Genomic DNA, 13,657 nt, shown 5'->3' on the forward strand with positions numbered 1-13,657 from the left:
TTTTTATCGTGCCAACGCCTGCCTCAGTTTTTAAGGACTCATCTGAAGAACCCGCAACTTTCACTTAAAAGTTCAGTGTGCTTGGCGAAGGAACAATTGCTACCTATTTTTTATCGACTTAGGTCAGTCGCTGCCGAGATTCGAACACACGACCTTCCGATCGTGGAACGAGCGCTCTGTATGAAATGAAAAGGCAGAGTGACTTTGAAAAAAACTTTCACGACTATGCTCCCTGGTACAAACCTTTTGATTTTAAAACTGAATAATATGAGTTCCGTTTAATCAAATGGAATGAAACTTTACATAAGGACAAAATGAATATTTTTACATTTAAAATGTGTTGATCTTAAATCTTGTCAACATAAAATGATGAAAGTGGACATTGTCTACGTATTTTTTGAATAACCCTCGTATTACGTTTAAATTATGCATATTTCCAACAAACCAAACAACAAAAATAAAACAATACACATGCAAAAAAGAATAAAATTCGAATTTTTTTCTTCAAAAATCTTTGTTTAAAATTGATTAAAATTAAATGAATTCATCCATGTTAATTTTCTTTTTTTATTAACAGCAGAATGCAAATGGAACTGTCCCCTTACGAAGTGCAGGACAACTTAGACGGAAGAAACGTGTCACCAGAATGGTGGCCATTGTTATTCTTCTTTTTGCCTGGTGCTGGCTACCGATACAGTTCTTTACATTATGGTATAAATTTGATCCAAACTTTCCCCAAATCCCCGCTTTATTAAAATTCAAAATATTTGCTCATACGCTGTCATATGCCAATTCCTGTGTTAACCCTTTTGTATATGCGTTCATGAACGAGGGTGTTCGAAAAGCTTTCCAGAAGAAGTTTCCATATGCCAGTAAATATTGTCAGTGTAAAAAAACACCAAAGGAAAACAATCCGGAAACTAGTACAATGATAGACAAGGCTGTTATGACGACGCGAGGAGGCGGAGAAAGTATGGCCACCACGCATTGTTCAGTGTGATTTATGTTTTACAACAAACCGATAGACATAGAGAAGTGCAGAAACAGACAAGGCTGATATGAGGACGCATGTAGGAGAAGGAGGAGGGGAAATTATGGCTACCACGCATAGTTCTCTTGATTTAAGTGCTTCTTGTACTAAAAACTGATAATGACATTAAAGACTATTGATAATTGTGTGATTTTACATGTAACCAAATTACGTGTTGCTTTTTAAGAAATCGCCACAAAAGCGATTATCTTTATCCTAAAACAATTGCACAATTTACAACAATTCTGACAAGCATTTTATCTTCAATAATGGAATAAACATAGTTGCGGTAAAGTGTTATACAAGCATCCATTTGTTCTTGGCTTTCTAAACTCTGAAAAAATATTAAACAAATTGAAGTTGTTTAACAGTTATGAGAAACTTGTTTATTATATTTAATGACTAATTAAGTATCCCTATTTTACTATATATATTTTTGTCATCGTTTGATGGTATATCTTTTTTTTTTCTCGATGTGTGGCAAAAAAGCTCCATCTCAACCAATGCTGTTTGTTTCAAGAATGAGAGTATGTGGAATCTTCTGGTCATTTTAGTTATTAAGTATATAACAAAAAATACCTGATAAGAAATGACGTCATTTCGAAGTTTTAATTATCAATACAAACAATGAAATATGATTTTTATGAATAAAACTTTTCAATCTGTTGAAAATCATACTTCATAGATTCTCGCCATAAATTATTTGTAAGAAGAGCTGAAGAGCTATTTTTGCTTTAAATTTAGATTTTAATTTTAAAACCATTTTTAGATGAATAAGGTACATGTAGTTTGTAGTTGAATATATACTGTTTTCAAAAATGAGGACAGATCATACCATGATAGTTTATATTTAGAAATGCTTGAAGGAGAAAAAAGCTCGCCACTCTCTCTCTCTCTCTCTCTCCCCCTCTCTCTCTCTCTCTCTCAAATTGTTAAGTAAGAAGGAAGACAGAACTTTACAAGCAATTTATAAAAGGTCCCTACTAATAAATTGCTTGATAGAGTTCTACATATCAAATTTACCGCGAAAAGAAACTATGAAGACAAGACAGTTTGAAATTTAATTAAACATTTTGAATCATTAAGCGTTTCAAGCATGTCTGATCTGAGTAAAAAAAGTGTCTATTTTCATGTTTGTGCTGTATTTGCTTAAGCTGTAACAATCGCTGCAAATTTTGTCCGAATATAATGTTCCATGTTGTTAGTGTAATAAAAATTCTATTTCCATTGATCTGTTTAGAAATAAAAGATGTTAATTTCATATTGTTATTTTCTTTTTTTTTAATTAGTCGACAAATTCTATACTAGGTATTTCGAATAGAGCAAATTATGAGAGTTATAGTATGTTTGAATGTGTTTCATCATATCGGCTTTTGTAAATATATTTGAATTTTTTAAATTTTCTAATGCTCAGCCTTGATGAGACGGATAGATGCATGTACACAAAATAACTTGACCCATAAATCTGAGTAATATACTTTATTAAAGCAAAATAATGTTTATATGAAAAAACAAACATCTTGGGAGGAACTCATATATTATATAATAAAAATACATTTAATTTTGATAATTTACAACAGTGACTATGGTATGTGATCTATTTGATAGAATGTTGGTTATGTATGTATTGTACTACATGTAGTATATAAATAATCAAGAAATCAAAAAAGTTAAGAGATATTGTATGCGTACTTTTTCCCGCTGTGGATTAATTTACGCTTAATTTGTACGCCGTTACAGATTTGTCACAGCATGTGCGTTTAAGATCTACAAAAACATTTCAAGAAATGTGCGTAATTTTATACCTGCAGATTGAACTGAAATTGTAATTCCGCGGAATAATGGCCCCGTAGAAGAAAGTACCTTTGCAATCGATTTTTCAGGATTTAAATGTAAATACATGTATGTTTTATTAGAAGCAAATTTTAAAAGCATTGATTAATCCCTCCAAATATAGTACACGCTCCTTCTTGATACAGTTTTGGCATTTTTTCAGTAGAATATGGCATCAAGTAATATTACAACAAAATAATTATATAAATCTGTATATCGGTTATTCATCCCAGTAAATTATGTTACAATGTCTCCAAATTGGATTTTTGTGAAATTCTTTCTAAAAACTACTCCTTCATATTTTTTTGTCCTAATATCAATAGAACAAAAAGTAGAGTGCACCGAGATATATACAATAAAGTGTATTTACAATGCATAATTATTAATTAGTACAAGTGTACGCAATTTATGCAGTAAATAAAGCTCATAAAATTCTATGATATCGTTTTTATATCAACAGTTGTAACGTCACAATAGTTTTTGCGTAAAATTGAAACAGTCAGTCACATATGAAAAACAGTGTAAACATGTGATAGAAAGAATCCCCCATTGGTTTGTGGTTGGATTTGATTTTTATCCAACTCGATGTATGTGATCTTTCCCTTTGCCTTGTTTGTGTTCAATTCACATGTTCTGATTTGACTTCAAATCACAATGTTCATTGTTCTAAATCTGTCTCAGCGCTCTCTAAAACTGATAACATTTTAAACCCAACATAGCATAGCTTTCTTTATTAGCCACTGTTTTTTATTATACGTTCTTCATTCTGATTCTGTAAGACATATATTTTGCTTGGACTCTTTTAAAAATGCCAAAATAGTTGCTAACACCACATGGTCACATGAAATATTTCACGTAGCAGAGACGTGAATAAAAACAAGATTTACCATATTGACTTCTTAGCATTATACATAATATAACTGAGTTATCAGGTGTATTGAAAATATATTATTCAGGTATGTATATATCAAACATGTCAAATGTAAAAAAAATTGCAAGAAAAATGAAATAATCATAACAGCATTCACAACAATTATAATTATTGTATTTTGAGCAATAAATGAATTTTTTCCAATAAAAATCACGCTGATGAAACTCAAAACAATTTTCATTTCTAATGATGCGAAACAGCAATTAATCTGTTTACCTATACCAAATTAAAATAATTAACTTCAACAGTCAGGTTTAAGAACTACATTATAAAATTAAGGAGCTGAAGAGATTAATCCAAATCATATAAATTGCCAAGGAGTACCGCTTCAGACACAACATTGTTGTAAGCTCGCGTATTGGTATTTGATATTTTGTATTCTAATGTTGCGAAAGAATGGCCGCAAACTGACAAGTTGTTGGTTATAATTGATGTTTGTTCTTAACGTCCCTTTGACAATTTATCACTCATGCTAGGACACCACCAGTTACTGGTGGTGTTCTGCAAAATTAGACCTACATGGTAGTACTTGACCATCAAAAAGTGAGGGATCTTTTTCGTGCCTACAACCACTGCGACAAGGGACCTCAGATTATACGGTCTCATCCAATTTCCGCTGTGGGATTCGAATAACTAAGGGTTAACACCTTATTCTTCTACGCTGTAAAACTGAACGCTCTAGCCACTGCACCACGAGGGAGATATGTTATAATAAAACATACATGTTATAACGAAAACACTTGATGATTTGACTTCCTGAAGTATTATGGTGATTGATATCTGTCTAAGCAGGAAAATATTTCAAATTCAATTATAGCCGAGCGTAAGAATATGAATTGACTTGTTGACAGTCACGTTAAATGCCCCAGACAAATCAATCACAATGAAAACAAAAGAATCCATTTAATAACTTTCCTTAATAGCAAATAACTCCATTGACCTTTCGATTCCATATATCATATTTTGAACTGAATCCAGCAAATTGCTTTCAGAATCAACTACTTAAGATTTTGTCGAGGCCCCGTCATCGAATCTGAGTCTAAGGCCATAAATAAAAATAGAGCGTTCAAAGGAAAACAAATTGACTAATGATAACAGCACTTATATGTAAAGACTCATTTGCGGGCACCTGAAAAGATTTGGTGTATCTATATTCCATAGAGATTTTAAATGATTGTTTGAATATAAAAATGTTAAGTAATGAAGACTGGAGATAATAAGTTTTATGAAACGCTTTTGACTTGCAATTAAATAGTAAAATAAAGGCTGAGTCCGTGATCATGATAATTTCGTCATGTGGAAATCATTTAGGTTTATTCAATATATGACACCCAAAACAAAGTATACTATCGGTCAAAAGAAGCGACGAAGTCAATAACTTCCTGCATTTTGTCGTGCTAATTATAGAAATCTCAGGTGTTAGCGTTTAAAAAAAAGGAGGTGTTAACCCTTAGTTATTGACAAATAGAAATCGACTAAAAACAGGAAAATTAGTTTAGATATTGCTCAGAAGGAACTATAAAAACCACAACAATCTCACATGATGAACCTATACCATTTAGTTAACTGATAGATGACTGAAATTTCCTGAATGATGACTGAAGAGAGTTCTACTATTCAGTCACCTTTACAGATCTTTCAGTGAAGATTCAACTGATTGAATGGAAGACTATCATCCTGTGTATAGTTTTTATTTTGATTTTTTTAAATTTAATACGAAATAAATGAAAAAAGGCACACATACTAAATTAATTCAAATAAAATTTTAAATTTAAGGTGCAACCTCGTTAATTTTTTTTTTCACGGTTGTGAATGCCAAAGAGTAGGTTTAATAGAATTTGGTCAGAGAATGTGTTTTATAAGTCACAAAGAAAATTCTTTTAATGGTTTTCTTCTTTCCATTATATTCAATGCTACTTTTTGCAAAAATATTTTATGAGTAAAATATGACGATAACGAACAGTAATCAAACTCGAAAGTTCATTGAAACAATACAAATTGGAAGCAGAGCAAACAAAGACCTCTGAAAACATCAGAGGTGAAATCAAATGCCTAAGAAGAAAGCATCCCCAGTCGACGGCTCATACCCTCTGTGTGGTTTTGTCATAATCGGGGAAACGGAAAAATCAGTAGACAATTTATTGTCTGAAAATAATGGCCTAACAATTTGTATGAAAAACTTCAGTCAACATTTGATTTGATGATAGATTGTATTTGCTTCCAAAGTCATTGGATAGACCATAGAATTTGCGAAATGTTGATTCAAAACAAGACTGTTGATATTCTTTAACGCAATAATTTTGCACCATTCCCCTCGAAAAATTAAAGACCAGGCTTTCTTACATCATAGACAATTACTTTTTTCTCGGAACTCGTATTTTCATACCTTGTTTTTTGTCATCTGCAAAATTATTTTGTTAAAAACATTCTGATTCTACAAACAAGTACTTCAAAGTTGATATTAAGTACATGTATAAGTTTCTGATAGACAATATCTATGTAGGTTTTGGAAATCAGATCTTCCAACAATCTGTTGGCATTCAAATGGATCCTATTCTCCCCGATATTAGCAGATCTGTTTTTAAATTCATTTTAAGAAGAATTTTGTCAAAACCTTCTGCATGAAAAGAAGTATCTTGATGTGGCCTTCAATTCAACATTTAAATATATCGACGACGTTTTATCAATTAATAATATTTATTTTCATGCCTACGCTGATATTCCTTTGAACTCGAAATAAAAGTCCGAATCATCTGTTTCATATCTGGATATTTTATAGAGAGAGACATTAATGGGAAACTAACACTGAAACTTTATGCTAATCGTGATACTTTTCCTTTTCTAACATCAACTTCCCTTATTTTTGTAGCAATATACCGTTATCACCTGCATATGGAAATAATGTCCCCCAGCTGATTCGATACGCAATAGCATGTTCTACTGACGAACTAAAACGAGACAAGATATTTACAAATACGTTGATAACAAGGATACCAAGTTTCGTTTAAAGTCAACATTTTGCAAATTCTATGGTCGATACAATGACCTTGCTAGCAAATACAGTCTTTCGTTAAGTCGAATGTTGACTGACGTTTGTAGAGGTCTGTGTTTGCTCTGCTCCAAATCTGTATTGTTTCAATGGCCTTCGAGTTCTATTACTGTTCGTTATCTTCATTCACTTTTTCGAAATCATTGAAAAAAAATCACATCACTCCAATACCATAATGTACAAATGCAAGAAACAGAAAACCCCTAACAAAAAACTGTACTAAACTAAAGTTAACTATAGTTTTTTACAGTTAATTAAAGTAAATCAAAGTTTCAAAGTGATCACTATAGTGTCATAGTGATCACTATATTGTCATAGTTATCACTATAGTAAATCAAAGTGTCAAAGTTATCACTGTGGTTATTCAAAGTTTTAGCGGTGATATCCTTTGTTATTCAAGGTTTAAAATTTATTACTGCAGAGTACAGTTTTCTATTTAATCAGGTTATTTATTTTCACAACATCGGTATTATACAGTTTTGCACATTGTCTCATTTTACCGAATATATTTGTTGATCTATTGTATTTCAAATAATTCCATGCGCTTTAATTTGCATGCACAATATTTTTTTAATTTTCATTTTAATTTTTGTTTATACTTTTTGAAACTTTATCTTTTTAAATGACTGCTACTGACTAGAATTTTTAACATGACTTTTGTTGTCTTTCAGTTTAAAGTGGTCTTTTAATGAAAAAGGAGAAGATAACGAAGAGTGGTCATCTCAAAAAAATCTAAAAACAAAAGGGCATCAAACACGGAGCCTTGGAAATTCCAGAGGTGGGATCAGGTGCCTAGTAGGAGTAAGAATCCCCTGTTGAACGGTCACACCCGCCGTGAGTCCTATGTATTGATCAGGTAGACGGAACATTCCGTAGTCAAATTCAGTATAAACAGTCCTAACAAATGGTATGAAACACGTCAGCCATATTAAGACCAAATGTTATATAAACGTAATTACTTACAAGATTATTATAACGACATAGGATTTACAAAATGCTGACTTTAAACGAGGTTGCTGAAATCCTTGTAAACTTATTTGCAGTAACCCGCCTCGGTTTAAAAATTGATCGTACTAGGAGCATGCTTTGGAGTATCGAATAAGTTGGGAGATGTTAATAACATACGCTGGTGATAACGGTATCTTACTACATAAATAAGGAAAGCTGACGATGTAAAAGCTAAATTCATCTCGTTTGTTATTGCATTTATATGTTAGTAAGCCCTTATCGTCTTTAGATAGTAAAGCATCCAAATATGAAACAACTGTTTCCGACTCTGTGCTGTTTTTTTTTCAAATTCACTGGGATATATGGAATAGAGATTTGAATAGAAGTATCTATTGTTAATTGATAATAAATCGCCGATATATTTAATGTCGAGTTGAGGGCCACAGCAAGTACTTCCATCTTCTTATGTAGAAGTTTGTGAATAAGTTCTGCTTCATAGGAATATAAAAACAGGTCGGATAGTAAAGGAGCACAATTAGTTCCAAGGGAAATTCCAACAGTTTGTTGGAAGACCTGGTCATAAGACTACAAGGATAACTATTAATAAATCACATTATATAAATGTTATTAAGTACATCAAAAAAAATATATAGAGTTTTCATCTTATATACAACGATATAAAGTAGATTTGTGTGATAACTTAAGTAAATCAAAGATTTCATAGTGATCACTATTAGTATCATAGTGATATCTAAAGTGAATCAAATTTTTCAAAGTTATCACAGTAGTTAAAATAGTTTTCATAGTGTCAAAGATTTCACTATTAATAGTTATCTATATTTAAGTATTTTTGGTCAGGGAAGGAGAAGAATACAATAAATTTGTTTGTAACTAGCAGAACATTGTAGATTTTCTCAGTTCAGGATAATCATCAGACCCAGTGTATCTGCTGGATCTACCTAACTATACGTCTCTGAGTGGTTTTCTTCATAATGGCCAAATATCTAAAAAAAAATATATATATATATATGTATCAAAATAATCTAATATTACTGCACAGCAACAATTATTAGATCTGGGATAAAAAAAAATGATTATTTTTTTTATCTTTATAATGTCTACAAAGCAAACATAAAAAAATTAAAAGTTATTAAAAGTTTTAAAATACAATATAGAAGAAATGCTTGTATACAGAGCCTGTCGACTATATAATTATACATTTCTTCATTAGATCTAGATTTAAGGGGAAGAAGGACCTTGAGCTGAAAAAATAGTTGTCATTCAATTTTTTTCATATTTTGTATATTCCTTATTAAGTATGTCCTACATATCTTAAAGCAGTTATATCATTAGGTTTCTTACCTTATTTTAGAGATATTGATTGACAAATACTATGCCCTACAGTATCTAAGTGGAGTTTTAATTCTCCACGTTTCCGGGCCCATTACTCTAACCACAATGGAATTTTTTAACCAGAGATAAAAAAAAAATATGTAAGTGGACCTGTGTCTTTTAAAATATTTCAGAATATGAATAGGGTTTAAAATTCGAAAAAACAAGTGTATTTTATCACACTTCATCTAGATATGGAAAATTGCGTACTTTTCAAGACAATTTAAACAACAAAAAACGTAATTTGCAAAAAAAAAAAAAAATTGAAATGTAGGTCCTTCATATTATTGATTATCTATAAAAATTTCGAATGGTGAAGCTGACCTCAATATTGCACAGGACATCTTTAAAGAGGAAATAAGCATGACAAAAACGCGTCATGTTTACATTTCTCGAGTACGGGAAAAAACTATGACGTCACACTAAGATAAATAAGCAAAATAAGATATACCTACATAAGATTTCCGTCATCAGCCATGCAAAAATAATTTTTGTGTTCCCCGTTTCTCAAAATATTTCATCATATACTGAATATGACCTGTTTTTTACATAATAATACCGCCCTTGTTTTCACCGAGTATGATCTTGCTGTACTAACAGACCCTGTATGACATCACCTTGTTGAACGTGCAGTTTAGGGAAACAGAGGAGTGGATCAATCTATTTCATAATTTGTTAATGTTTACAAGAATGTTATTTTTCTTTATATAAGATAGTAATAAAGTAAAACAAATTGTCAAAAATTTATGCAAAAACTGATGGTTTACACTTTTTGCACGTATATTAACGGAGAATATGACGCACGTAGTTAAACAGAGTTATCTAAACATTTGTCCTTTATCCCCCGATGATTATAATTTTATATCATATGTCATTGCCAATGATTAAATATTTTTTATCTTAAAGAACCATTATAATCGCAAAGGATCGTTGTACTTTAATATCATGTGGTCGGCGATGTAAATAAACTTATAGATATAGAGACCTACTAAACCCCTTTAAGATTCCTCTGTGTGCCCTATTGTTGCGTGTTTTTTTTTCTACCAGTTCCTGAATGAATGTGAAATCTAAAATATCATTGTCAAACACCCTGTAGTTTTCTTTTGATAATGAACTTAGCCACACGTGTTTACAATTTTACTTTATTATGGCAAGTAATGAAAACTTTTTTGCAGCCAAGGAGGGATCACTCTTCATATTAGAAAACTTCCTATACAAATGATATAATTATATTTCTAATAGACATAAATCATGTCCATCTTGGGCTTCAGAATGGGGGAGGAGGTTGGCGTTGAAAATATTTTCCAAAGCAAGACACCTTTAAATCTTCCACTGCATAATTTCTAAATTTTAAAATGCAGTTAACCAGCAAGAATTAGAAAGCGGTCTTACAAAATTAATATAACTTTAACAATTAAAAAGAAGAATGTATACTGAGCATATAATATGAATAGATAGTGTTAATTTCGTTCTTAATTGAAGATAAAGATTTGTTGAATTATCTCAGATATCTGCAGTGAAAGCATATCATCAATAATATGTAGGTACTTAAATCTTATCCCTACAATTTCTTTGGTGTAGATTAAATAGTAGTCACAAAATCTGTATTCAGTAGAGGAGAAAATCTGCAAAGGATTGAATTTTTCATTGACCTTTTCTTAATATAAGATACAAATTTAGATCAAATAAGTGAAAGGGGGAAACCAGAACATGAAAAATTTTTACAAATGGATAATTACAGCAAAATGTATGCATTTCCTAAACAAAAGTCAACATAACTAATGTTCACAAAGATTTACGTCGAGATCAAACCAGCATTTTTTTCCCTACAGACTTAAGTGCGGATGACATTCAATAAAAGATGAGAATAGCTCAGGTTCCTTTCATTATCTAGTTGGTTTTTAACTGGGATTGTTAATAAAAAAATTTCTTTTGCATATAAGTTAATATACCATTCCCCTGTAAAGGATGTAACTGTTATGTGTTTGGATGCAACAAGAAAAGTTAAAATGAAAAATCCTTGTCTTGGATAAATAATGGAATAGTTTTCAAAGAAAGCTTTGTACTTAAGTGCTGGTAATTATCATTAAAGATACTTTGTTGCTGGAAATGATAAGATTTTTTTTTTTCAAAACGCAACAATTGAGATAAAATACGCGAATGCTAAGGTACGGAAGGACAGAAAAAAACAGATAAGGTAGATTTAGCAAGTTTTAGATAAGGCTTGGATTAGTTGCTTTCGAAAAATGATTTTTAAAAACTTTGCTTTAGAGCCAAGTGGTATATAATGAGAACAAGAGAAAACAAAGATTCATAATATCTATAAAGAAAAATTAAGTATAAATTAAGAAGATTTAGAATCAATATATACTAAATACATATATCAATGAAAATCTTTGCTGATTTGTTTTTCTTCATTTTTTGAATGATAGTAAAAACTTAAAAAATTTCAAAAAGTCTTCGAATTTTAATATAACCAGATTGAAAATAAACTGATCAATCTAATCAAAATTACATGTAGATGTTCCTAATCCGCCACCACATAGAGGATTTGGAACATATCATTTTGGTTAGATTGCAAACTGATGAACATCTCTTAAGTAAACTTTTAGTGTGAGATACCCCTTAAAACAGTCCACTGTCTCTTGGAACTCTCGTTCCCAAGACGACACCAAGAAAATTATAGGCGACGAAGGAAAACAATGTCGATTGTGCAAATTACACTCTATCTACAAATAGGCATGTATATAATTACGATAAACTTGATTTATAAAGTTTATAAATAACTCACACGTATACTATAAATTTATTTGAGAAAGAAAAATACAGAGCATACTCAGTATATGACATCCAAAACATCCTAATATTAAACAGACCATCAAATATTTCCCGAAATTGGAGTCCTGAAATTTTTGCTCCCATTTCATATGTATCATTTTTCTCTTAACATATCTCTTTCAGCAGATGAAACCTTTTCCGGGAAAAAAGTTATGGAAATATTTTTTTTTTAAATCAGGATTCTTTCAACGTATTTTTAGTTGAATGTGGGTTTTAATTTGCCCCCCGGGTAGAACATTGGTCTAAGTGAATTTATGGTTTTACTTCAGTACTCCCCTTTGTAGTTCAGCCAGACTAATTCTATGACGTCCATCGTAATTTAATTTCTTTGATGTCTTAATTGATTTCCTGTAAGGACTTTGGGAGTTATCCATTTCTTCTGTCTCCTATTATGTCTCCTTTGATTTCAGTTTTGCATTCAATTTGTCTTTCTTGTCTAGTCACCATGATTTTAAAAATCCTAATTATGTTATCTTTGTTTTTGTTGTTTTTCTTTATATGTATGTGGTCAGGACCCTGAAAAAGTGATAATTTCTTTTCCCGGAGTTAATTTTGGTATGTTAAGTGAAATGTGACACATTTGTTCTGTAAAACATACAATTTACCTCAATTTTCTGAAACTTTAATTTTATTTCAAATTTCAAATTCTATAGAGAGTGTTAAAAATAACGCCGGTAGGGGAGATCATTTTCCCGAAATTCATAATTATAGAATTTCACTCTGGAAAAACTCTCATAGACTTTGAAAAAAAGTTTAAACAACGTTGAGAAAGACAAAATGTGCATGACGGCAAAAAATTAAGATTTAGAAAGAGGAAAGGCACATTCAAGGGCGGGAAAACATAACCTTTCAGCTTGTGATAGTCCAAGTTCAAAGTAGTCTCTTGTTTTTTATGTAATAAATAAGAAGAAACTATATCATGAAATCATTTTTTTTTTAAAAATGCAGACTTATGCAAATGTTTCTGTTTTACAGTGAAAGTTTCTAAGGTGAAAATTTCGCGATGTAATGCGAAATTAACACGTTTATTCGCGAAAGTTTTGCGTTATAGCGCGAAAGTTACTCGTAATAACGCGCAAGCTTTGTGTTTATTTGGGAAAGGTACGCGTAATAACGCGAAAAATCATTTTTCTTTTACCTACGAAAATGAGCTCAGTGGGCTTCCGTAATACGAAATGAATGACAATTTGTTGAAAAAGCTTGTCTTATAGATATAACATTTAGTTTATTTAGTATTTAACTAAATCACATAACTACTAGTAGTGAATAATATGCAAAATTACAGACCATGTCCTTCTAAAGAGGTTCGTTCCTGAGCTTTTGAGCAGATTTTTGTCTTAAACTCTATTTTAAAAAATCTGCATAATGTTTTAGTTCTTACAATAAATTTGGATTCTACAATGCTAATTAAACCATATTCAATTAAAAGCCCTTGATTAAATTCCATACAAAAAGCATTAAGGGAGGAATTATATTTTTGGCGGAATGTTTTTTAGGAGAAAATGACATGATTGTTTTTTTTCTTTTGAGATATTTACAGTTTTGTTAAATTTGCATTCCTATTTTACATGCATTCTGCACACAGAGATATTTTGTACGGTGACATGTTTTATGCTGGTCCTAAATTATATAATAA

The 13,657-nt window shown here is 31.0% G+C and overlaps 1 protein-coding gene across 1 annotated transcript in view; it reads left to right on the forward strand.

The window, feature by feature from the left end:
• LOC133176026 (kiSS-1 receptor-like) overlaps positions 1–2,291 on the forward strand; it is a 64,146-nt gene extending 61,855 nt beyond the window's left edge. Inside the window, exon 5 of the mRNA XM_061311201.1 lies at positions 578–2,291. Within this exon, the coding sequence (XP_061167185.1) occupies positions 578–1,000 (423 nt within the window). The 3' untranslated portion in view covers positions 1,001–2,291. The remainder of the gene's footprint in view (positions 1–577) is intronic.
• The last annotated feature ends 11,366 nt before the right edge of the window (positions 2,292–13,657 follow it).

This window comes from Saccostrea echinata, unplaced genomic scaffold (genome assembly GCF_033153115.1).
Source record: "Saccostrea echinata isolate AGI-Se365-2 ecotype Australia unplaced genomic scaffold, CSIRO_AGI_Sech_v1 ptg000065l, whole genome shotgun sequence".
Lineage (NCBI taxonomy): Eukaryota > Metazoa > Mollusca > Bivalvia > Ostreida > Ostreidae > Saccostrea > Saccostrea echinata.